The 25,428-nt window shown below is 41.0% G+C and overlaps 2 protein-coding genes across 8 annotated transcripts in view; one reads left to right on the top strand and one right to left on the bottom strand.

Annotated features, from left to right (window-relative positions):
* Positions 1–11,596, top strand: part of STAG1 (STAG1 cohesin complex component) — a 404,176-nt gene extending 392,580 nt beyond the window's left edge. For all 5 annotated transcript variants that reach the window (XM_025913742.2, XM_086674339.1, XM_086674341.1 and 2 more), the window contains 6 exons: positions 661–866; positions 4,489–4,663; positions 6,775–6,885; positions 7,449–7,563; positions 9,398–9,478; positions 9,561–11,596. In XM_025913742.2, the coding sequence (XP_025769527.1) occupies positions 661–866; positions 4,489–4,663; positions 6,775–6,885; positions 7,449–7,563; positions 9,398–9,478; positions 9,561–9,584 (712 nt within the window). In that variant the 3' untranslated portion in view covers positions 9,585–11,596. The remainder of the gene's footprint in view (positions 1–660; positions 867–4,488; positions 4,664–6,774; positions 6,886–7,448; positions 7,564–9,397; positions 9,479–9,560) is intronic.
* A 5,215-nt stretch (positions 11,597–16,811) lies between these two features.
* Positions 16,812–25,428, bottom strand: part of PCCB (propionyl-CoA carboxylase subunit beta) — a 94,198-nt gene continuing 85,581 nt past the window's right edge. For all 3 annotated transcript variants that reach the window (XM_086674348.1, XM_086674349.1, XM_025913766.2), the window contains 5 exons: positions 20,015–20,122; positions 19,662–19,762; positions 19,132–19,230; positions 18,257–18,356; positions 16,812–17,129 (listed from right to left, as the gene is read on the bottom strand). In XM_086674348.1, coding sequence (XP_086530474.1) covers positions 17,008–17,129; positions 18,257–18,356; positions 19,132–19,230; positions 19,662–19,762; positions 20,015–20,122 — 530 coding nt within the window. In that variant the 3' untranslated portion in view covers positions 16,812–17,007. The remainder of the gene's footprint in view (positions 17,130–18,256; positions 18,357–19,131; positions 19,231–19,661; positions 19,763–20,014; positions 20,123–25,428) is intronic.

Below are 25,428 nucleotides of genomic sequence, written 5' to 3'. Positions count from 1 at the left end.
CACAGCACAGTGGTGGAGAAGAGGGGACAAAGGAGGGGAACAGGTTATGATGCAAATGCAACAAACTCTGTTTTTACTGAGATTTAGGAATTTTCTTGAGTAAATGTTTCTCCATTTGCTATGTGCCCTTAGGACAGTTTCTTAAGACTTTAAATGATTGTCTTTTATCATTTTCACCAGTTAAAAAATTGTTTTGCTGGGAAGAGGATATGCCTAGTTCCTCTCTCCACCATTATAGAAATCCTGCCCTGGTTTAAACAGTTTAAAAAAAAATTCAATAGCCTATTGAGCTAAACTTCTGATTTTTTTTTTTTTTGAACATTGGCCTAGGAAGGACTACACACATACACACACACACACACACACACGCACACACACACACAGCCTTAGTAATACATTCACCTATTTAAAAGCATTCCAGTGCTCACTTCAGCACATGTACTAAAATTGGAACAATAAAAGCATTCCAGGAATATGTGCAGCAAAACCTTACATTCTCATCCCTCTTTTCCAAAGGTAACCACTGTTAACAATGTAATATGTACCCTTAGGGATTCTTCAGAACTTGCAGAGAGACAGCCTAGGTCTATGAAAAAATTAAATAAGTGATACATGAAGTGCTTCTATGAAAAATCACTGTTTCCTTTGTTGTGTTTCTAGTCATTCATACCTAGAAAAATTCCTTACGGAGCAGATGATGGAAAGGAGAGAAGATGTGTGGCTTCCACTTATCTCCTATAGAAATTCATTAGTCACTGGAGGTGAAGATGATAGGATGTCTGTTAACAGTGGAAGTAGCAGCAGCAAAACCTCCTCAGTAAGGAATAAGAAAGGACGACCCCCACTTCACAAAAAACGAGTAGAAGGTAAGTCTACCTTTAACCTATGAGACAAGTAGTTTGTTTACTATTGCAAAGGTAAATAAAGTGACAGATCTGTTGAAGCAAGGTAATACTGTTAACCATATTATTTCCTTGTATATTTGACACATACTCAAAGGTTAGAACAAAGTGGAACAGAAAAGGGTCAAGGAGAAAGAAGTTAGAAGAGCATGAAACACAGAGAAAGGTACAGAGAAAAAGAGAAAACAGTTACAAAGGTTTATAAAATTGATCTCCATATCATAGACCCTCTAATACATTAAAATTTAAAATAAGGTGTAGTCATAACATTAATTATCACAATTCATCCTAATATAGAAGAGATTCTGATAAGCTAAGGGTAGACCTGTGCAGCAAATTGAACATGACCAAAACAACTTTCGATTTCTACCCCAGGAATATAATTTATTCTTGTGCATTAAAATAATGATAGCTGACTCTGGTTTTATAACATACCTCATGGACTGTGGGAAACAAGGAGTTGAATTGTCATGAAAATGTGAAAATGCGTAATTATTCATATATTCAAAAAGACTAAAAATTGCTTTATTAGAGCATTACTCTTAAACTAAGAAAACTCAGAGCACCTGGTGGCTCAGTCACTTAAACATTTGACTTTGACTCCAGTCATGATCTCATGGTTCATGAGTTCAAGCCCCGTGTTGGGCTCTGTGCTGACAGCTCAGAGCCTGGAACCTGCTTCGGATTCTGTGTCTCCCTCCCTCTCTCTGCCCCCTTCTCTCTCTGCTTCTGCCCCTGCCCACACTCTATCAAAAATAAATAAACATTAAAAAAAATAGAACTACCCTACAGCCCAGCAATTACACTACTAAGTATTTATACAAAGGATATAGGTGTGCTATTTCAAAGGGGCATATGCACCCCAATGTTTATAGCAGCGCTGTCGACAATAGACCAAGTATAGAAAGAGTCCAAATGTCCATCGACTGATGAATGGATAAAGATGACGTGGTATGTGTGTATATATATATATACATATACATACACACACATACACACACACAATGGACTATTACTTGGCAATCAAAAAGAATGAAATCTTGCCATTTCCAACAACATGGATAAAACAAGAGGGTATTATGCTAAGCAAAATTAGAGGAAGACAAATATCATATGACTTCACTCACATGTGGAATTTTTTTTTTTTTTTAATTTTTTTTTTTCCAACGTTTTTATTTTTGGGACAGAGAGAGACAGAGCATGAACGGGGGAGGGGCAGAGAGAGAGGGAGACACAGAATCGGAAACAGGCTCCAGGCTCTGAGCCATCAGCCCAGAGCCTGACGCGGGGCTCGAACTCACGGACCGCAAGATCGTGACCTGGCTGAAGTCGGACACTTAACCGACTGCGCCACCCAGGCGCCCCTCACATGTGGAATTTAAGATACAAACAGATGAACATAGGGAAAGGGAAGCAAAAATAATACAAAAACAGGGAGGGGGGAAACATAAGAGAGTCTTAAATACAGGGAACAAACTAAGGGTTGCTGGAGGGGTGGTGGGTGGGGGATCGGCTAAATGTGGATGGGCATTAAGGAGGACACTTGTTGTGATGAGCACTGGGTGTTATACATAGGGGATGAATCACTGGATTCTACTCCTGAAATCATTATTGCACTATATGCTAACTAACTTGGATATAAATTAAAAAAGAAAAAAATATTTACAGAATTAATGTTAAAGATTTTGTGTCAAGTTTTGTCTTTGGGATTTAAAATCTTTTGGTTCAGAGAATGAAAATACTAAACCCTCTCTGTAGTGTAGAATCCTAAACTTCTCTCTAAATAATGACTGAAAAAAAGAAAACTTGCTGTATGTCAGTTTGAAATTTACCAAGCGACTAACATAGGTCATGTGCCCAGAATCCTTAGGCAGCAGTTTCATCTGTTTGGAATAAAGATGAGAGAAAGCCTTGTAAGAAGTGTTTTCATTGAGGAACCCTTAGGGGTTAGCAGGATCTCCTCAAGAAGAGTGAGTTCTTCCTGAAGTTAGTCATTCATTCATCAAGTCTTTACCAAGCACCTTTCAAAGACCTGCAAAATGCTGGAGATTAAGTATTAATAAAAATGCTCAGGGGTACATGGGCACCTCAGTCAAACATCTAACTGTTGATCTCAGGGTCATGAGTTCAAGCCCCATTTTGGGCTCTGTGCTAGGCATGAAACTTACTTTAAAAAATGCTCATAGTACAGATGGGAAGACAGAAGCAGGCAATTTTAATTCAGCAAGGGAAGTGCTCTGATGGGCCAAAAAGATTTTCTGGGTACATACAGGGAGTGATCGAACTCTTAATGAATCAGGAAAGATTTTCTGTAAAATATGGTATGTAGTAGAGCTGAAACATGGGTTTACCAGGTTAAGAACCTAAGTGGTACCATTTTTACAAAATTTTAAGTGCAGCAGAAGATAAAAGTTAGGAATTAAATGTTGAAACAAAAGTGGTATGAATAAAAGAAGATGAAACCTCTTTTTGCTGATTAAAGAAAAGATTCAATAGTGAGTTTCAGATCACTGGAATGACATTAACAAGACAATAGGTAAGTATTTTCAGGAACTGAGAAGCTGATCCAGAACATATACATATGTCTGACAATTGTTGAAACACTGAGAGGTGGGATGCTTGATAGCAAATACAGAACCTAACATGCACACATGTCTGAGACTTAATGGAGGAAGAAAAACAGTAAGATTCATACTGTGTACTTTGTGATTGAAATTTTTTTTTAATTCTTCAGAAGGGAAAGCATAGCAGTAATACTTTTAAGTCTTCCCATATTAGGAAAATAACTTAGAATGTTTGTAGTAGAAACTTTATAATTATGTAACATTATATCAGGCTATAGTTTACATATGCAAATAATGCTTTAATCTGTTCAGATCTTCATGAATGATCTTCAGAAAAAGGAAGAAACACTTCCTGGTCCCTTGACAAAATTTAATTTTAATTAAAGAGATAACCTATACAGTTGACAGATGACCTGCCAACACAGGCCAGTGTGTAATTAAATCCTTAGTAAGTAGGAATGATTCTATTTCCTCTAGAAGTTAAAGGAGAATGGGAAGTGGGGGCTGGGTAGGATGAATGAGGAGGGCTTCCCTAAAGAGGTAGAACTTAGAAGCATGAAAACAGTGAGCCTCTTAACCCATCCCCATATTGAATTGCCTAGAAAAAAGTTATTTCTCCAATATCCCAGTTGTGCAGTGGGGTTTGCTGATTTGTCAGTAAAGGCCCACCAGACTTTAAGTGCTGCTACCTGGGGCCCCTCTAAGACCCAGCAAATAGGCCCTTTATTGCTTGAGTAAAGCAAGGTTAGAGGGATCTCTGGCTGGCCCCATTCTTCCCTTCCTGTGGTTGAATTAATCCTTATAGATGGAGGGATTCAGAAGAGAGGATAATGTAAGAATATATAAGAAAACGGAGTTTTGGAAGTTTAGTAACTTACAGAAAGTTACACAGGCGAGTGGTATAACTGGAATTCAAACTAGACAGTTTAACCCAGAAGCCACGCTCTTCTAGTCTGTTCTAGAACTTCTACCAGAGTTCATTCCACTAATGATATGTTGTGACTCTAACTGGAATTTTACAGATGAAAGTCTGGATAATACATGGCTAAACAGGACTGACACCATGATTCAGACTCCTGGGCCCCTGCCAGCACCACAGCTCACTTCCACTGTACTGCGGGAGAATAGTAGGCCCGTGGGAGAACAGATTCAGGAACCTGAGTCTGAACATGGTTCTGAACCTGACTTTTTACACAAGTAAGTAGTAAAAATTTATTTTCTTGGTATAAAACCTTTAATTGTTAAAAAAAGAAAAACCTTCTTAAAGCATGTTATTGGTCAGTTCATGAGGAAAAACCACAAGCAGAGGCTAAATAATTTGTATTAGAAGATACATAAGTCTGCCAACAGTTGTGGATATCAGTTACTCAAAGCCCAAAGACCTTTAAACCATGGTGCATCACTAAGTGCTGATTTCAGTTGGAGTTTACAGATTATCATTGGGCAGGTCTGTTTTTTCTCAGGGACTTGCAAAGAAGACATGCAAGTTACTTCCTTGGAAAGAAAGCCTATAAGAGTCTCTGCTAAGGTTGTACTAGTCTGAACAAATAGACTATTCCTTTTTCATTCATTAATAGCATTTTGTCTTGGTCAAGTTTATATTTTAAACTTAAACTGTTAGGGATTAAGGTATTTGTCAGGATATTTGATAAATTCTGAGAACAGTTGCCTTTTCTCTAAGAGAGAATCAAAGTCTTACCTTTTTCCATGCTAGTAGTAATTAGTATGTTTTCTAGTACCATGGCCCCAAAAATTTTGGAAAAGGCAAGATAATGGTACGACTTTTGCTATAAAAGAACTTTTTCTTTGTTGTTTTCTATCCAACTATGTAATTCTTCTAGTTTCTTATGTTTCTACTCATTGGGGTAAAATGCTGTGATTTACTCTGATGGAAAAGAGAATTCTCAGTTAAAATCAACAAATTTAGCAGGTTGGAAATGGAAAGAGGAAATGTTAGAATTTTTCAGATCCTGGGTTTTCAGAAAGCCTCTTTGCTCAGAGGATCTACCTTTCTTCAAAGCTAAAAGGATAATCATTGTCAGACAGCCACTGCGTAACAGCATTCTTAGAGGGTAGTTTGCCTTATGACCAGCATTCTCACCCTGCTTCTTAGAGGGTGGATTCTTCCTTATTTGAGCAGCCTGTCTTACTTCCCTGACTTTACCACTTGTCAATTCCTCCCCTCTGTGGTCTACTTTCCTTTCCCTGCTGTAGGTTTGTTTATAGGTTTAATCAAGGTGGTAACACTATATGATATAAAGACAGCTGCTCATGTGACAGATGTTATCTACTAAAAATCATTAAGGTTTACATCCTGTAAAATTCCCAGGAGGCATGTTTATGCAAGTGTCCATGTACCAGTAAGTATAGAGGACAGGTGAAAATTTGACCCAGCATGCACCTGACTCCAAATTTTTTCAGAAGGACTGAGAAAAAAATGTGTTAATACCTTTCCTTGTCCAACTCTGAAGAGCTCTTCCCACAAGGCCAGCATCCTTTCTGTCCCTTAGGGGACTGGCTGTCCAAGCAGGAACACTTGTTCCAGGGCAGTAGCTGGATACAGAGGTCTCAGAAGCAGTCTCTTGTTTGGCAGAGATTTGGGGAACAAAGCTGATAAATTAAGCACCTGTAGGGGAGGGAAAGGTTTTATCCAATCCTCTTAGGATCCCTAACTGGGTCTGAAAATTAAATGGACAGATCAACAGAAAAGGATACACATTTTATTGAGTGTTTTACATGTCCAGGGGAGCTTTCAGCAGAGAATGAAGGCCTGAAGAATTGACAAGACAAAGGGTTTTGTACTAGGAATAGTTTAACTGAGACTATGTAGTCTACATTTTCCTCAACTAGGAAGGTAAGGGTTAGTTTAACTAGTAGGAAGGTTTGTTTGCAGATTGCTCTGGTACCATCTCTGAGTTGATAAGAGTCTGTCTCCCATAAAACAAGAATTCTGCCTTTAAGCAGAAAAGGAGCTTTTTCTGTGTTTACCACTTCTTAATTGCCTTCAGCTCAAAATAACTTTTATCTCAGAAGCAGTATTTTGGGGTGACATACTTTGGTTTCCTTTACAGCTAACAACTGGCCACAGCCAGCTTCTCTTAGAGACTTAAGCATCTCTGAGCAACTAAATGCCATTTCTGCAAAGGTAGATCCTTCAGTAATGGTCTGTCTCACCCTTGACTCAAGTAAATCCAGCTAACTCCCCATACTCGGGGATTAGGCAAGCCAACGGTGGCTTTCTTAGCATGGGACTGATGAGCGAAATTCATCTTCTGCCATAAATGAATAATGTATTCCTATTCCCTTAGTCCTCAGATGCAGATCTCTTGGTTAGGCCAGCCGAAATTAGAAGACTTAAATCGGAAGGACAGAACAGGAATGAACTACATGAAAGTGAGAACTGGAGTAAGGCATGCCGTGTAAGTGTTACATCAAGTATTGCAAAAACATAATGACTATGTGATGCTGGTCATTTTGTGGAATGACTGGTTTCCTTTGACATTTGGTCTTAGAAAAGGAGTTAAGATCATAATTCAGGATCTCCTGTGCAGTATAGAATAGGAATGGAGGGTGTGGGCTTCTGAAGCTTTCAGCATTTAAATGCTAGTGCTGCCACTTGCCAGCTATGTGGCATTGGGCAAAGTCTGAAACCTCTGTGCCTCAGATTCTCCATTTGTAAACATGGGATAATACTACCAATCACATAGTTTTGTGGAAATTGACACATAGCTAAATAAATGTCAACTTCTTTTGTTGTTATTGCATTTAAATTATACTTCCTTTTGATGAGTTGAGATGAAATCTTGAATGAAACAAATGAATGATCCTTAATTATCTTAATAGTTCAGGATCATAGTTTGTGCAGCCCATGGATTTTAACTGGAAGATGTGCTTTTCATTGATTATAAGACCTAATATAAGAGCCAGGACTCCACATTCGATGAGTCTGAACAGTCTTCTGACGATGGTTTTTCCTTATCAGTCGGGGCCTAATGGAGGAAGATGCTGAGCCCATCTTTGAAGATGTGATGATGTCATCCCGGAGCCAGTTAGAAGATATGAATGAAGAATTTGAAGACACCATGGTTATTGATCTGGTAAAGAAACTCAGTACATTTTCTTCTTTTAAAATATGTGAAGACATCGGTGTAAGATGATGCTCTTGTTTCCAGAAGCCCGAGGAGAGAGGTGTGGAGGTGGTAACATAGAATAGCAGCAGGCAGGACCAATGTCACACTTATTAGGGCATTTGGATGAGCTGTGTTTCTCAAGCTTACTTTCTAAGCAGTCAGATTGTAAATTTCTGGCAGTAATGGAAACTGGTTCCTTACCTTCTTGAGAAGGGGCTCTCACTAGATCTGCCTTTCAGTATAGTGTACATCTGGTCTCTTAAACTAACTTGGAGTCTGATGATATATAGAGTGTGTTCCAGCACAGCAACCAAACACAGAATATGGACCATATTTGTTCAGTGTGGAAAAAACATCTTTGAAGCAAGGAAAGCTGAATATGGACTAGGTGTAGGTGATATTAAGAAATTATTGACTTTGTCAGGAATAGTAATGCATGGTGGTTATGTTTTTTTTTTTTTAATTTCCATCAGAGATTCATATTGAAGGTAGTTATAGATGAAATGACATAGAAAAGAAAAAAAACCGTGAGGAGACTCAATGAAACAGATTGGTCAAAGATTTGACAGTTGATGAAGCTAGGTGATGAGTACATGGTAGTTTATCATACCACTTTATGTATTTAGGGCTGCTATAACAAATGCCATTGACTAGGTGGCTTAAACAATAGAAATTTTCTCACAGCTCTGAAGGCTAGAAGTCTGAGATCATGGTGTCAGCAAGATTTATTTCATTCTCAGGCTTCTTTCCTTGATTTGTAAATGGCCATCTTCTCCCTTTATCTTCATGTGATCTTTCCTCTGTCTCCTTATAAGGATGTGAATCAGATTAGAATTGGGGTGCCTGGAGGGTTCATTTGGTTGAGCAACCGACTTTTGATTTCAGCTCAGGTCATGATGTCACAGTTTGTGTGTTTGAGCCCCCACATCGGGCTCCGTGCTGACAATGCAGAGCCTGAGTAGGATTCTCTCTCCCTCTCTCTGACTCCCTACCCATGATCTCTCTCAAAATAAGTAAAATAAACTTAAAAGTTAAAAATTTTTTGTTTTATTCATTTTTGAGAAAGAGAGGACAGAGTGTGAGCAGGGGAGGGGCAGAGAGAGACACAGAATCCGAAGCAGGCTCCAGACTCTGAGTGGTCAGCAGAGAGCCCAAAGCGGGGCTCGAATCCACGAACTGTGAACTCAGGACCTGAACCAAAATCAGATGCTTAACTGAGTGAACCACCCAGGTGCCCATAAATTTTTTTAAAAATTAGAATCTACCCATATGACCTCATTTTACCTTAATAGCCTCTCTATAGGTTCTCTGTCCAAATAACAGTCACATTCTGAGGTACTGGGGGTACCTCTTCAATATATGAATTTGCCAGGGGCGGGGGGAGGGACATAATTTAGCCTATAACATTCTTTACAGGTTTTGAATGTTCCATAATGAAAAATTTTTCTAAGAAATGTAAAGGAGATCATATGCCTCTAGTCTCTCCCCTCCCATCAGTAGCTTTCCATCTACCTGCTTTGGGGAATTTAGGGATCAATTTTTATAATCATTCTATGATTCAAAGGCATGTTGTATGTTTGTAGGCCCCCAAATTACATGCATTTACTTGTTCAGCTTATTCATTGTAATTTGAAATCCTGTTTTTTTAAGGTGGGCTCCATGTAAAAGCCACATTCTTTTCATTTCAAAATTATATCTTTAGTAGCTCTATTCTGTGATACCATCAGAAATATTAGCTGCTTATTATCACAGTTCATTGTCTTACTATATCTCAGGAAAACATTTTGGCTTCTTTTTCTAGCCCCCATCAAGAAATCGGCGAGAGAGAGCTGAGCTGAGGCCAGATTTCTTTGATTCTGCAGCTATCATAGAAGACGATTCAGTAAATGTTAAATTATTACTTTTATTTATGGTTTCTAGGTCTTGCGTATGCATGAAATTAATTGTGTTTTTCATTTTTCTAGGGATTTGGAATGCCTATGTTCTGAAGTCTGAAGAAAATTTACAAATCTGGAACTCTATTATTTAGAGCTAGAGGCCTATATACTGTGATAGCTTGTATGGGGGAAAAAACACTTTTGATGTGATCTGATTTGTTTTTTAATCAAATGATTGAGGTCAATCCCTTTTTGCAGTGACAGAAGAGGAGCATGTAAATTACCCAAGGGAATGTTGGTGAATGTCACCTCAGAAAGACTGACCTGAAAAATCATTTGTGTCCTAATATTGGACTTATCCCAATACAGATGTGTGTGTTTTTCTGGAGGGAGGAAAAAATTTTAAATTTTTAAAACAACTGTCAAGATAAACACTGTTATACACCTGTTTTATGAAACTCAGCATTGAGTAAAAAAAAATATTTTTAACTTTATTTTCCTGTTGTACAATTTAAAAACCGTTTTAACATTTTGCCTTTTTATGTTTTAAAAGCTAACCATTTTTATTAAACCTATGAGTAAGCAGCTCATCCTAATTGCCGAAGAGTGTTTTGGAGCTCACTGGATTTGGTTGACCTTGTGGAATACAGAAATGCGGAGGAGCAGAATATCGACAAGCTAAGATGAAATTCTGACAGTGCATCTCTGCCAAAAACCACACACCCTCTGTGGATATGGATTCCCAGATTTTATATACTCTTGAATAAAAAGGTTTATTTTTATTTATAAGGGGGCATAAAATAAGAAATGTCCACGCAGCCATTTTCCAACAGATGCTGTGCACCATTCATTTTATATAGAATAGGGAGATTCAAATACAGTACATTTTCTATTGGTATTTGTTCTGTGCATTTTTAGCAACTTCTACCAGCAAATAAAGTATTCTCAGAAAAAAATGGTTCTCAAGTTATCAGTTTGCTGTTTTTACTACTTATTTCATGCCCTGCCAAATTCAAGTTACATAAACTTCCGTTTTCTTAAAAAGATAATCATGAAGAACTTCTTTGCCATTCAAAAGTAATTTTAAGTGTAACATAACTGTGTCTACTTCCCATGCACTTAATACCTTATGCGCTAATTTTGTGAATTAAGTTTACCAATTATAGAAGTATGTGCTGCATAGAAGTCTGTGCTTAGAGGGTGAAGTTCCTAAGCTTACCTTGAAATACAGCTACATTTCAGTGTTAAATGTGCATATTAATTATTTTGGGGAAAGAAATTATGAATCTTCAGGACAGCCTTCAATGGTTTAGAGTTACATTCTGCTTAGACTTTTATGACTTGCTGCTATTGTTTTAAAAAGCCCACTTAGTTTCTTTCTGATTTTTAAAAGTAAGCCTCAATTCCAAACCAATCCATCCACAGCTGTTTCTGGGCTGGTTTTTAAAGTAGCTGCAATGGAATCATGAGGCTTTCCCTTCTTACCAAAAATGAAAAGATTTTTTTTTTTTTTTTACTAATCTGTGCACCCAATAATTGATTATCTTTTGTTGGGAAAGGAAATGGATTATTCTATTCATTCTTTTAGTAAACACAAAACAGATTTTTCTCAATATTTGTACAGTTCTGAAAAAAAACCTGGTCACCAAAAATATTTTATCTGCTAATTTAGTAATTCCTGGGCTCCAGTTTGAGGGGTTGGGGTTTCACTTTCTTCCAGAAATGTGGACCTCACTGGACATGAAGGGGCAGGAATAACTGGACCGTCCACCAGCGTCACCCCTGCCTGTGGTTCTGGCCAGGGAGGAAGCTGGGAGGTGCTTTGGCACATGCACAGATTGATCCTTTGCTTGACAGTTTCATGTGGAAATCAGATGCTGACTTAGAATTGTAGACTACATGCAACAAAAAAAAGAAAAAAAAAAAAAAAAAAAGGCTTAATATCTACTCAAATGGGTTTGCAGTTCAGTTTGAAGTCAATCGAATTTTTGTATTTTCAGTGTCTCCTTGATTGGTTTTGCTAGTAATTCTGTAAATTGTACATTTGCAATATGAGGTTTTTTTCCTTTTGTACAATTTGAAACTGATGCTTCACCTTTCCTTTAATAAACTATTCAAAATCAGGCTTGTCATCCTATTGTTCTTACTATGTAAAGCTTCAGAGATGATTTTATGTCCCAATGCTCTTGAGAGTTTGCTCACTCTAATCATTTAACTGTATCAGTTTTGTTTTGTTTTTATTTTTATTTTTTTTTTCAACGTTTATTTCTTTTTGGGACAGAGAGAGAGAGCATGAACGGGGGAGGGGCAGAGAGAGAGAGAGGGAGACACAGAATCGGAAACAGGCTCCAGGCTCTGAGCCATCAGCCCAGAGCCCAACGTGGGGCTCGAACTCCCGGACCGCGAGATCGTGACCTGGCTGAAGTCGGACGCTTAGCTGACTGCGCCACCCAGGCGCCCCTTGTTTTGTTTTTAAAGGAAAGAAATTTAGGACTAGTTCATTATCTTTCATTAATTGGATTTCCCTGGAGAAAGTGGGTAGGCCGAGTTGTCTATGATTCAAGAGGAGGTCTCTTGCAGGCTGAATTCTGAAGGAGGCATTCAGAGTTTGTAGCCTGGATCCTGCCCTGGCCACATATCCAGCACCGAGGCTTATGCATGGTTCCCCCTAACAAACAGTGGCCTTTTAAAGATTACTTGGATTCTATAGGGCCATGTGAGAGTTTCTTGATACTGGTGCCAGACATCACTCTTACAAAGGTCATGCCCTGGGGCACCTGGGTGACTTAGTTAAGCATTGGACTCTTAATTTCAGGTCAGGTCCTGATCTCCCCGTTTGTGAGACTGAGCCCCTGTGTCAGGCTCTGCACTAATAGTATGGAGCCTGCTTAGAATCCTCTCCCTCTCTCTGCCCCTCCCCCAGTTGCCATTCTCTTGATCTCTCAAAAATAAACTAAAAAAAAAAAAAGTCATGCCCTACACTTCATGGGCCTGGCCATGTTCTTCGGGCTGTGTTTGTTAGATGGCCTAAAATGTCTGCAGGAAAAGCAGGGCTATAATGGCTAAATCAGCAGGTGAGCTCTCTGGGCACAGGAGGAAGATAACAAGGATGGGTCTCCGGCAGCTCTCATCTTTACAAGCTTATGAGACTAGACCAGGGCTTTACTCAGTGCAGCTCTACCTTGGGACAAACTTGGAAACCTCCCAGATGTGACTTCACTCACTCTTTTGGCCCTGCTTCCAGAAAAGAATCCATCAAACGAACGGTGTCTTCATGGAAAATAAAGGCTTAGTGCCTCCCCCTTAGGTTTTTCATAGCAGACCAAGCTCCAGTAAGGTTCCAGCCCTGCCCTCCTAAGTGCCTTGCTCTATCAGGGTCTTTATTACACATCACTTTTTGAAGGACGGCTTTCTGCTCCCAAGGACATGTAAAGGAGGTTTTTTACTCACCACCTAGGAGAGTGTGGACATGGTTAGAACTTCCCTACTAAGACTGCTACATCTACCCAAATGTTCTGGCTAGACTCCATAGGAGCCCCAAACTGAGGCTCTGCCCGTTAAAGTGGCCATAGGTCCTGTGGTGGAGATCCCACACCCACAGAGGTGCCAACAGCATGAGAACCAGTAGTTTCTAGCCACAGCTGTCTAGAAATCCTTTAGAACAAGAAAGACATAAAATATTCATATCTGTCAAACAGGTTAAGTCTAGGTTGCTTCAACTACATCAGAAGTGTTAACTCGGGCGCCTGGGTGACTCTGCTGAACGTCCAACTCTTGATGCCGGCTCAGGTGATCCCAAGAGTTGTGGGATCCAGACCCACTTTGGGCTCCACACTAGGCATGGAGCCCTGCTTAAGCCCTGCTTAAGATTCTCGCCCACTCTCCCTGACTCTCTCCCCGTACTTGCTTGCTCTAAAGTGTTAATATATGGATGAGTGTCCTTCACGGTCTTTTCTAGGTAGACCGTATCTAAAACACCCCGAAGCAGCCAAAAGCATCAGTGAACCCACAGGCAGAGGACTCAGTAAGGAGACAAAACATGATCAGAAGAGAAGCTAGGAGAACTTTCTGCAAACACAAGCAACTGGAAGGCTGCATTGTGAATTTACTCCCTATTTGAGCAAATCAAGTAAGGACTGACAGGCCATCATGCATAAGGTAGGAAAGCTTTCTAAATTTAATAGCTCTTCAGGGTGAGACAATTCCAGTGGAGCGAGCCACCACCTTTCTCACTCCCCTCTTAGGAGTTCATCCCACCTACTACATCAGTTGGAAAGCAGTGTTCTGACTGGTTATAGAGACATGTGGAGTTGAGACAAATCTGCCTGGGTTCAAATCGCAGCTTCGCCACCCTAGCTTCGTAGCTCAGGATAAACTGGTTTACTTAAGGCAAGAGGAGCTGGGGCAGGTGCAACAGGACCCTCCGTACCTCTTAAACTCCATCTCCATTCTCACCATATTACCTGCTCTCAGTCTAAAGAGAGACACTTGCCACTGCTCTGCTCAGTAAACCCAAGTCCTCTGGTTAAAGCCCACAGTTTTCTTTTTCCCCTTAAAGACCGAATACCACCTGGGAAAGGCATTCCTAAACAACAGCCACTGAAAATACTCTGCCACCATTCTCATGGCATTCTGTCATCCACAGAGGCTGGTCTACTTGCAAGGTCTTGCAGCTTTTTGTTTCCTTGGCCACCAGCTTTGTTTATCGGTTATTAACCATCTCCATTCCAAGGCTTCCCAGAAGTCTCTTGCCCAAGTGTTTTATTAGGCTGGTTCCTCTATCTCTTAGGCCCAGGAACAAGCCCTTCTCAGCATCCAGATTTCACAACCTAGTAAAACACATCTTGGACCCCTTCCTCAAAAAGGAAAAACAAAAAAAACCCCACAAACTTTTATGTATTATTTTCATATAGATGATAGCACAGTCATCCTCCAAGCATTCCAAATCCTAGGTTAGCTGACCCCAGAAATTGGATTCGCTAATCAATTTTAAGCAATTGAGCCACATGCTAACCAACCTGCATGGCTTCTTAGGAGACCTCTAAAAGCCCAAGAATCGGCCAACTCCTTTCCCACAGTTTATAACCTTTCTGCTGGTGCCAAAGAGGAACATAAAGAACTTGTGTCCAGTCTCTGCCCCCTTGAAACTCACCATCTACTTAGATAAAAATATACAGAGAAAAAAAATGCACACTCAGATGCTTAAAAAAAAAAAAAAAACCTGCAATAAGCAAAATCAGTTCTAGCTCACAGGTTGAGAGGAACTAACGTCCTTGAGCATGAGCAAACTGGAGCTATTTAGCAAAAGGATGTCCCACGGGGGAGGTGACAGGGCTGTGGGCTAATGACCAGAGTGAAAGGCCCTATGCACTGGAAGTGCTAGAGCAGAAGAATGCAAGAAAATCCAGACCTGAAATTAGTGTATTAACTTGGAACAAGATTTCTAACTTGAAGGGTAGGCCACAGAGAAACACCAGTAAGGACACCTGCAAAAGTACTTAGTGTTTGAAAATTTGACAGGGTGATAGCATGGTAAGAAAAAAAATTATTTCAGGAAAAAATGTTTAAAAAAAAAAAAAGAATCCATGAGTCTAACAAATACTTAAAAACAGAAAAGAAACCTCTTCTGGCACAGTAACAAACTAACAAATGCAACATTTTAGAATCAACAGATTCTACAGTATGGCTGATTGAGAGGCAAGAACCATCAATAGGTACTAAAAGTACAGGATGAAAATTTGTTGACGGGCTTAAAGAATGCCCCCAGATCAGCTATTAATTACAAAGAAAAAATGGTAACCTTTGCAGCCACCACCTTAACCAAGTGATGAGTCAATTTCATCAATAATGGAAAAAACTAGCATCATGTGCTTCTTATGTGATACATAGAAAGAACATTCTTACCTGGTCTGAACATCTGGAAACAATCAGACAAACCCAAATTGAGGGACATTCTACAAAATAACTGGCAACCATTCTTCCAAATTGTCAATGTAATGAAAGACTGTAAGGCAATGAGCCTTGTTTCCTAGGAAATAAATACATTTGGCAGGGTGGGGGACAAAGGGTCATGGTTCTACAACTTACTTAAATGGGTCAATAAAAATAATAATTATGTATTTATGGAAGAGAATACATAGTATTCTATATACTACATTTTTTTTAATTTTTTTTTTCAACGTTTATTTATTTTTGGGACAGAGAGAGACAGAGCATGAACGGGGGAGGGGCAGAGAGAGAGGGAGACACAGAATCGGAAACAGGCTCCAGGCTCTGAGCCATCAGCCCAGAGCCTGACGCGGGGCTCGAACTCACGGACCGCGAGATCGTGACCTGGCTGAAGTCGGACGCTTAACCGACTGCGCCACCCAGGCGCCCCTATACTACATTCTATATACCATACATAATAGCATATGCTATTATACATATAGTAAATGTAGAAAATTAAGTGGATACCCTCAGTGAAAGATATACAAATACCACTCCTGCAACATTTCTACAGGTCTGAAATTTTCCAAACTAAGTTTTCTAAAATGTGACAACACATTTCTGAAAAGCATTTAATATAGGGTACTATATCCCATATGACTGAGCATCTATTCTGCCAGATACAACTACAAACATCCTCAACGATTCCTAGAGGAATTGAGGGCATGTTATTAAATATTATTTATGGGCTTCCTGGGTGGCTCAGTCGGTTATGTGTCCAACTTTGGCTCAGGTCATGATCTCCCGGTCCGTGAGTTTGAGCCCCACATCGGGCCCCGTGCTGACAGCTCAGAGCCTGGAGCCTGCTTTGGGATTCTGTGTCTCCCTCTCTCTCTCTCTCTCTGCCCCTCCCCTGCTCTCACTCTCACTCTCTCTCTCTCTCTCTCTCTCTCTCTCTCAAAAATAAGCAAACATTAAAAAAATAAAAATAAGATAAAATAAAAAATAAGGAAATAGGGGCGCCTGGGTGGCTCAGTCGGTTAAGGATCCAACTCTTGATTTCAGCTCTGGTCATGATCCCACGGTTCATGGGATTGAGCCCCACGTCAGGCTCTGCACTGATAGCAAGGAGCCTGCTTGGGATTCTCTCTCTGCCCCTCCCCCTGCCTGTACTCTCTCTCTCTCTCTCTCAAATAAGCATTTAAAAAAAGGGAGGGGGGTGCGGAATGAAGGCTAACCAGGTAAGTATGTTGCCCTAAAAGCTTATTATCTCACCTACAAAGAAAAACATCTTGGGGGAAAAGGAAAATACACAGAGGTGTCAAATAAGGGTCAGCTCTAAGTGACAATACACTGTTTTCTAGATTTTTCAGATTTATACCGTAAAAAATGAAATTTGTGCTCAAAAAATACCAGTTAAACAAATTTTTAATAAAGCAATTAATTTTACAGTAAGGCACAAATGAAATCTTCCTAGGATTTAATAAACAGCCATTTCAAGTTATTACTGATATTTAGATTTCCAGGTTTCATGATTGCAAAAGGCAGAGATGGGTGCAAATGGCCAGGCGGTAACTGGCTCTTGGTTTATTTTCCTTTGATTGGTTTACAATGGAATATTTGCATGTTTCCTCCAAGGGCGCTGTACCTTCTTGCTGGCTAAGACATCCAGGTCAGAGCAGATTCGGGCTCGTGTGGAGGAAGGCTGGATGATATCATCCACAAATCCTGGTGAAGCATAGAAAAGGAAGTAGATCATGTGCATCCCCAAATAAGGCCACCCCCCCAATCTGTGCTCAGCCTGGGCACCATCTCTGGGGTGTGAGCAGGACCCAACTTGATATGAGAGGGCACGGGCCCTGTGAACCCTCCCCCACATCCCAGGAGCATCCCCGTTCCTCTGGCAGGACCTCAACTTCTGGCCTAGGACTACTTGGCAAAAAAATGCAATCTGACCCCCTTGCTGCCAAGATGAAGTCAACAGGAAATAAAATTAAGAAAATATGTCTGTATTTTCAACAATCAGTACACCTTCCTCCTACCCCTGTAACACAAGTCCCTTTGTAATGTGATTTCATCACCCCTCATACCAAGAACTGGATTCAATTTTACTTGTCCTTGTGATTTGCTTTGGCCAACAGAATGTGGCAAAAATGACACTATGCAATTTCCAAATCTAGGTCTCAAGGTGCTCAGGACACCAGCAAGCATGGTGTGGCCAGGTTCTGAAAGAGAAACCATGGGGCGCCTGGGTGGCTCAGTCAGTTAAGCATCTCACTTCGGCTCAGGTCATGACCTCATAGTTTGAGAGTTTGAGCCCCACCTCAGGTGAGCACCGCTTCTCTGTCTCTGTCCCTTGCTCACTTGTACCCTCTGTCTCAAAATAAAAATAAAAATAAAAATAAAAATAAAAATAAAAATAAAAATAAAAATAAAAATAAATAAGCAACCTGTGCAGAAAATGCCTACTGCCATTACCAACCATGTAAGTGAAGCCATCTTGGACTATCCGGCCCCGAATTACCAACTATCTGTGAATGACTGCCGACCCTCAGAAACATGAGCAAAAAAAAAAAAAGAAAAAGAAAAAGTTGGCTGTGTCAGCCACTTTGTTTAGCAGTGGACTTTTACACAATATTAGGTAACTGAACACCACTAGCCATTTCAGCAATATTGTTTCAGTCCTTGGTGACCAAAGCAGTTATATACAATGTCCAGAGACAACCCCCAACCCTCACCAGTCTCCAGATTCCACAGTGAGGGCAAAGGGCAGTGATGTGAGACTTTCTGGAGCAAAAGGATGAGCAAGTGACCCAACAAATGCCCAACACCGCCCTCCCCACCACAGTCCCTACCTCTCACTGCAGCAGGAAAGGGGTTGGCAAACTTCTCAATATACTCTGCCTGAGCTGCTTCCACATTCTCATGCCCTTTGAAGATGATCTCCACGGCCCCCTGTCATAGGAGAAGTTAATGAACTTAACTGGCAGTCCCAACCCAGGCGACCTCCCTCAAACCACTATCACAGTGTGTGGCTGTGAACTTCGAGGCCACAGTGCCCTGGCGAGAAATGCCGGCTCCAGGCACCAGGGCACAGAGGTGAGCACTGCTGGAGTCAACCAGCACGATCCCACGGGCTGTGATCCAATGTTCAGTGTTGCCCCAACAACAGGCAGCCCAGGCAAAGCCAGTCACTTGTCTCCCCAAATTCCATCCTATTCCATCCAATTGCATCTATCCTTCTTTCAGGCCAAGATGTTTTGCCCATTTTCCATAGTTAGATCCATGGTCCCCTGAATCAGGTGAAGTAAAATGCTGTTTTCCTTCTTCCTTATCCTCAGTACACAATTCAGTGGCTCCGGGGCCCTCCCTGGGAGAGGAGATGGGAATGGGATCACAGGGAATGTCCAATCCTCCCAAAGGCTAGTTCAGTTGACTCAACCCTTTCTGCTTTACTGACCATCTCAAAACCCACTCAGCATCCCCCCCTCCCCACCCCCACCCCCCGAGCATGAAGACACCAGCATGTGCCTAAAGTGACAGTGCAGGACAGGAGCCAGAGCTGACCCAGGGGTCAAGGTGGGGACTCGGCAAGGTCTAGGTCCCAACTCCCTGGAATCCTGGCCCATCCAAGGGGTCCGGGCCTCTCTCCACATTTCGTAACTACAAGCTCCTGCTGGCAAACGACCATTACCTGGATCCAGGAAAAGGGAAAGCTAGAGGTCCTCACCTTTGCTCCCATGACTGCAATCTCCGCTGTAGGCCAGGCATAGTTGGTGTCACCACAAAGGTGCTTGGAGCTCATGACATCATAGGCACCACCATAGGCCTAGAACAAACCCAAATGCTGAATGTTAGAGCCTGAATCAGATCATATCCCTGAAAGACTCTAGGAAGCCAAGTGAAATGAGGACAAAAGGAAAAGCCCTCCTGAGCTACTGAAGGCCCAGTGTCTCTGAGGCTGGGAAGCCAGCGCAGAGAAAACACAGGCACAGTCCAGAGGCCTTTCACAACTAATGTTCACTGTCATTCCTGGCTCTTTCCCACTGATGCTCTCATTTCCCAGACGTGACCACCAACATATCTGCAGGGTGTGTCCACAGGGCTATAAATGTTGCCTGAGCTCCAAAGATCTTTTTTAAGGGTCAGCAAGGTGTACTCCTCTTCCCAGCCCCCCTGAAACTCTTGGCCAGACCTCCAACCATGGCCATGCTGCTAGAAGTGTGTGGGCTCACAGCCTCTGATACCAGCTCTTCTCACCTTCCTGGTGATGACTGTGACTTTGGGCACAGTTGCTTCAGCAAATGCGTAGAGAAGCTTGGCTCCATGCCGGATGATGCCCCCGTATTCCTGTGCTGTGCCTATGTCATGAGGAAGAGTTACGAGATACAGAAGTCCTTACAAGGTATGCTTGTCACTCTCAGCTATGAGGTCTTCCCCTGCTCCCCAGAGGGCCAGGAGAGAGCCACTCACCCCCCACATCCCCATCTTCCAGACACCTAGAATATGGAGAAGTCACAAATCCTTAGAGAATTTTACAAAACCTCCAAATTAAGTGGGTGCCTTACTGGGCAAAACTACCTCTCCTCGCCCCCCTCCTATCAATGACTTACCAGGCAGAAAGCCAGGGACATCAACAAAAGTGATGAGTGGAATATTGAATGCATCACAGAATCGGACAAAACGAGCCCCTTTCACAGATGAATTAATATCCAAACATCCTAGAATGAGAGAGATTATCCATGCTGAGCTTCTGGGCAATTCCCAGCTCTACCCCCAACGGGAATGTGCCCTCAGCAACCATTCAGAGCTGATTTCTATGGAGGCACCAAAGTCTCCTCACCAGGGAATGTAAAGGGAAATCCTTACACTCCAGGAAAGACAGGAGAACCCACCGGGCAGTGGCCAAAGAGGGTCCAAGAGTGGACCCTCAGGCTCTCTTGCTGGGAGCACAGTCTATTGCAGGCAGCTAGACTCTGCCTCATTAACTGAGGTTTATGTACCCACCTGGGGTACAGCCTGACTTGTCCCCATGGAACCAGTAGTGACAAGTATCATTCAAGAGCTGCTGTTAGAGACTCCCGGTAGCCTGGAATCAGATTCACCAGTTTAGCTATGTGCCCTTGGGAAATGACTTTACCTTTCTGAGCCTGAGGTTCATCACCTGCAAAGTTGGGATGTTACTACCTCCTACCATGGTTTCAAGGATTTAAGGAGGTGGTATCTGTAATGTGTGCAGAGTAAGAGTTCAGTCACTAATATGTCTCCTCTCCTAGAATAGTTCCCAACATACTGTATGAGGCCAACATTCCCCTAATACCACAACAAGATTAGGACATCGTAAAAGAAGAATGCAGACCAAACAAAATCCCTCACAAACACAGATGCAAAAATCCCCAAGATATTATGAAATCAAACACTGATGCATTCTAAGTGGGGTTTATCCCAAGAAGTCAAGGCTGATCTAATATGTGAAAAAACCAACAAAATTACTAAATAGAGGAGAAAAACCCTATAGGCTTTTCTTTCTCAACAGACAAAACACATCTGACAATTCAATACTCAATCATAATTCAAAACAAGCAGTAAACTAGGAATACAATGGAACTTTCATAATCTGACAGAGTATCTACAAAAAAGCTTATACACTCATTGATAAGAATAAATAAATTCCTAAATGATCTATACCAGTACTGGCCAAAAGAATTTTCTATAATTATGGAAATGTTCTCTGGTTGTGCTATTTGACATGATAGCCACTTAAAGCTATTAAGCACTTGAAAAACAGCACAAATGAGAAACTAAGTCTCTAACTGCATTCAATTTTAATTGTCTATACTATTTAATTATCTTGAAGTTTACTAAGCTATCATACTGAACAGATCTAGATTTTCAAGCAATTACTACCAAAATTGTAGGCATTCTCTTACAGAAACTGATAGGCAGATTCTAAAATTCATATGGTAATACAAAGGAAACAGAATAAACAGTTTTGTTTTTTTTTTTTTTAATTGGAAAACTTATACTAGTTGACTTCAAGACTTTCTTACAAAGCAGGATTTCTGAACCTCAGGGCCATCTGTATTTTGGGCTGGGTAATTCTTTGTTGTGGGGGGTTGTCTTGTGTGCAGAAGATGTTTAGCATCATCTCTGGCCTCCACACACTAGATGCCAGTAGCACTCACTCCCCTACAACCCACACCTGTGACAAACAAAACGGTTTCCAACATTGTCAAGTGTCCCCAGGATCCTGAAACTGCCCCAAGCTGATAACTATAAAGCTACAGTAATCAAGACAGTATGGCACAGGCATCAAGGTAGACAAAATGGTAATGGATACATTGTGAAGAAATGGACCCACACAACTGATTTCAGACCAGGTATCAAACCAATTCGCTGTGGAAAGAAAGTCTTTTTAACAAATGGTGATGGAACACTTAACTGTCTATATGGGGGGGAGGGGGAACATGAAAGTAGACTATTTCACTCTATAAACTATATACAAAAATTAATTCAAAATAGATCATAGGTCTTAACATAAAACCCAGAACTACAAAGCTAGCCAATGATATCGGACTATCTTTGTTTGCAACATTGTCATAGGCAAAGATTGTTTGGAAAGGACACAAAAAGTTCTAATCATAAATAAAAAACACTGATAAATGGGACTTCATCACATGTTTAAAAATATGTGAGTCAAAAGACACAATTTATTGAAGAAGTCACAAATCAGGAAAAAAATATATTTGCAATATGCGTATCTGACAAGACTCCCATCCAAAATATATAAAGAATGCTAGAAACAAAAAGAACTCAAAAAGAAAAATTGGCAAAACTTCCCTCTTACTAAATGCATTTTTTGAGAGGACAGAAATGTTCCGTATCTTGTTTTGGATGGTGATAACAAGGTTGTATACTACTGTCAAATTATCAAAACCTATTAAAATGAGCATTTGAAACCTGTGCATTTTACTGTGTGTAAATTGTAACTCAATAAAAATGTTTTAAATCTCCCCTCTTTCCTCTCTCCTCAAAATCTATGTTAATGACCTGAAATAAAAAATCTGAGTGGTAAGTCCCAGAATAAAAACAATTCTAAATTAAGAAACTGCAAAAAGTATCCAGAAGCTATACTTAAACTGAAAACCAAGATGGGCACCGACAACCAGAACATGATGGAATCACTGGGGAAATCAACACAGGAATGGAAAACCTGCAGCCCGAGTGGCCATGGGACGGGCTCCAGGACCAGAGGCCAGGTCTTAGCATCTGAGGCCTCGTCCCAGAACTAGACTGAGCGCCTGGTACCCAGAGAGAGCCCAGTGAGCACTGACTAATTCCTCTAAGAAAAAATGAGACCTAGAACAGAAGCCCCCTATGTAAGCCTCTGAAGCTGTCTTTTAGTAACAGGGAATGATTAAGTCCATAAAATGCATGAAGCTTTTTTCCAAAAAAGCAGTAATCTACTGAACTTCCACAACTTGCCACTCCATAAACATAACAAAGAATTTCTAAGAAAAGGGGAAGTCAAGGAACCACCATGGAATCAAGCGTTCAGGCTCCAGCCAGGTTGGGCAGTGGGACGGACATCCTAGATATCTATAGATACACTTTCCAGGACAAGCCAAGCAGTTTCTTAAAAAGTGGGGTTGTCAAAGTCAACCTGTGCTGCAGGCCATCAGGACCCACAGAGGTAGTCATGGGATGAGAAAGATCTTGAAGCAGACACAAGAAATCATGTGAAGTCCATGCCAGTGACTGACACAGCTCAAAGGAGAAACTAAAAGGATGTATCAACAGTTAAGAATTTACCGGAGGAACAAAATGCAGTTTCAGTGTGTGTGAATTCCTGACTTTTAAACACTTTTTCTCAACAACAAAATGGGGGGGGGGGGGGAAGTCAGCTCCAAACTCCTACCCTCCAACAAAAACATCACAAAAGAATCAGAAACCCTGGAACAAGTGAAGGTTTACCAACCACCAAGAGAAAGTCAAATCAAGAAACAGGCAACTTAAAAATAGTAGGAAAGCTTTGTGACATTCTTAATTACACCTGCCCCACTCTCTCCCTAGTTCTAGAGGGAATAAAGAGTCAGTCACAAATTATCACATAGGTGTGTTCTAATTTGTCTATCTTGTCAGATACGCATATGGCAGGGATTTTCATCCCTGCTTTACCTAACATGGAGCTCACCAGGCCAGAAAGTGGCAGACATTGCTCAAAAACAAAGAACAACCTGCAGATGCTTGAGACTGCCTAAGGCCTAGGAGGAAAGAACCAGGGAGAGAGATTCTTTAGAAAATTAGGGCATTCAAGAACACCTGTGTACACAGGGCATTTCAGAAAGACACAGATATGCCTAGGACCAGATGCATGCTCAGAAAAGACCCAGGAAAAGGGAATTAGAAAATATCTTGAGAGGAATGAAAATGAAAATACTTTACAAAACAAATAACCTAAGAAGACCTTAAGTTTTAACAGTGGGCTGACCCCTAAGTTCAGTTTAATCTGGCCAAGTGTTGAAGAGGAGCCCCAGCACAGGGCCAATTCTCAAAGACTAGATGAGGTACTTTCTTGTTTGCCTGTTTTAGTAACTGGTATTCAAGGATATCTCTGTCAAAACACTAGCTGGACACAAGCTAAGGCAAAGAAACTTCCATGACCACCTACAGCAAGGAATATAGTCTGCAAAAATAATTGGAAAACGGCACTAGACAATGGCTATTACAGCATTCAGTGATCAACAACAAAACCTAGAAAAGGGAGAGAATATGATTTCCAGGATCAACACCTCATAATATTCAAATGTCCAGTTTTCAACAAAAAAATAACAAGGCTTACAAAGAAACAGGAAAAAAGCCACTCAAGTGAAGAAAATTAACTGACAGAATCTGTCCCTAAGGAAGCCCAGACACTGAACTTATTAGACAAAGACTTTAAAATAATGGTCTTGGGGGCAACTTGGTGCTTCATTTGGTTAAGCGCCAACTTTGGCTCAGGTCATGATCTCATAGTCTGTGGGTTCGAGCCCTGAATCGGGCTGTGTGCTGACAGCTCAGAGCCTGGAGCCTGCTTTGGACTCTGTGTCTCCCTCTCTCTCTGCCTCCCCCCCTCAAAAATAAACATTATAAAGATTTTTATAGGGGTGCCTGGATGAATCAGTTGATTAAACATCCAACTCTTGATCTCGGCTCAGGTCATGATCTTATGGTTTGTGAGTTCAAGCCCCACGTCAGGCTCTGTGCTGACAGCTCAGTGCCTGGAGCCTGCTTCGGATTCTGTGTCTCCGTCTCTCTGCCTCTACCCCATTTGTGCTCTCTCTCTCTCAAAAATGAACATTAAAAAAGTTTTTTTAAATTTGTAAGTAAACAAATGAAAAAATACCCAAGGATTTGAAATGAACTTCTATGTACAGCCTGGTACACAGAAGTACCATCAGAGTCAAAGTGCACATGAGCTGGTAATAATAACTTCAGATATAAGGCCAATGTCCATTTTTTTAGAATAGGAGAGTCACACTAGAGCTTCCCTAAACTATTCCTGACAGTGTAGTGTGCATTAAATCAAATAGCTTTGGGGCGCCTGGGTGGCTCAGTTGGTTGAGCATCTGACTTCGGCTCAGGTCATGATCTCACGGTCCATGAGTTTGAGCCCCGTGTCGGGCTCTGTGCTGACAGCTCAGAGCCTGGAGCCTGCTTCAGATCCTATGTCTCCCTCTCTCTCTGCTCCTCCCCTGCTCACATGCTGTCTCTCTCTCAAAAAGAAATAAAGATTAAAAAAAAAAATTTAAATCAAATAGCTTAACAGTTTTGTCTAAAAGCATCAATAATGTCAGTTATAAGCTAAGAAGTCACATCTCAAAGCCATCGTCATCCTCTGTCTTCAGAATTATTCTAATTGTTTACACATCAGGTCTGTTCCATCTTAAACCAACAGACAGATAAACAAAACCAATGAAAGGAACCAGTGATTGAGTCCAACAGCAAAACCATTTAACCTCAGTTTTCCCTCTAGCTTAGTCACCCA

This window comes from Puma concolor, chromosome C2 (assembly GCF_028749965.1).
Source record: "Puma concolor isolate L17-30 chromosome C2, mPumCon1.1.hap2, whole genome shotgun sequence".
Taxonomy (NCBI): Eukaryota; Metazoa; Chordata; class Mammalia; order Carnivora; family Felidae; genus Puma; species Puma concolor.
Note: the sequence above shows the minus strand (reverse complement) of the source record. Positions and strands in the feature narration are given on the sequence as shown.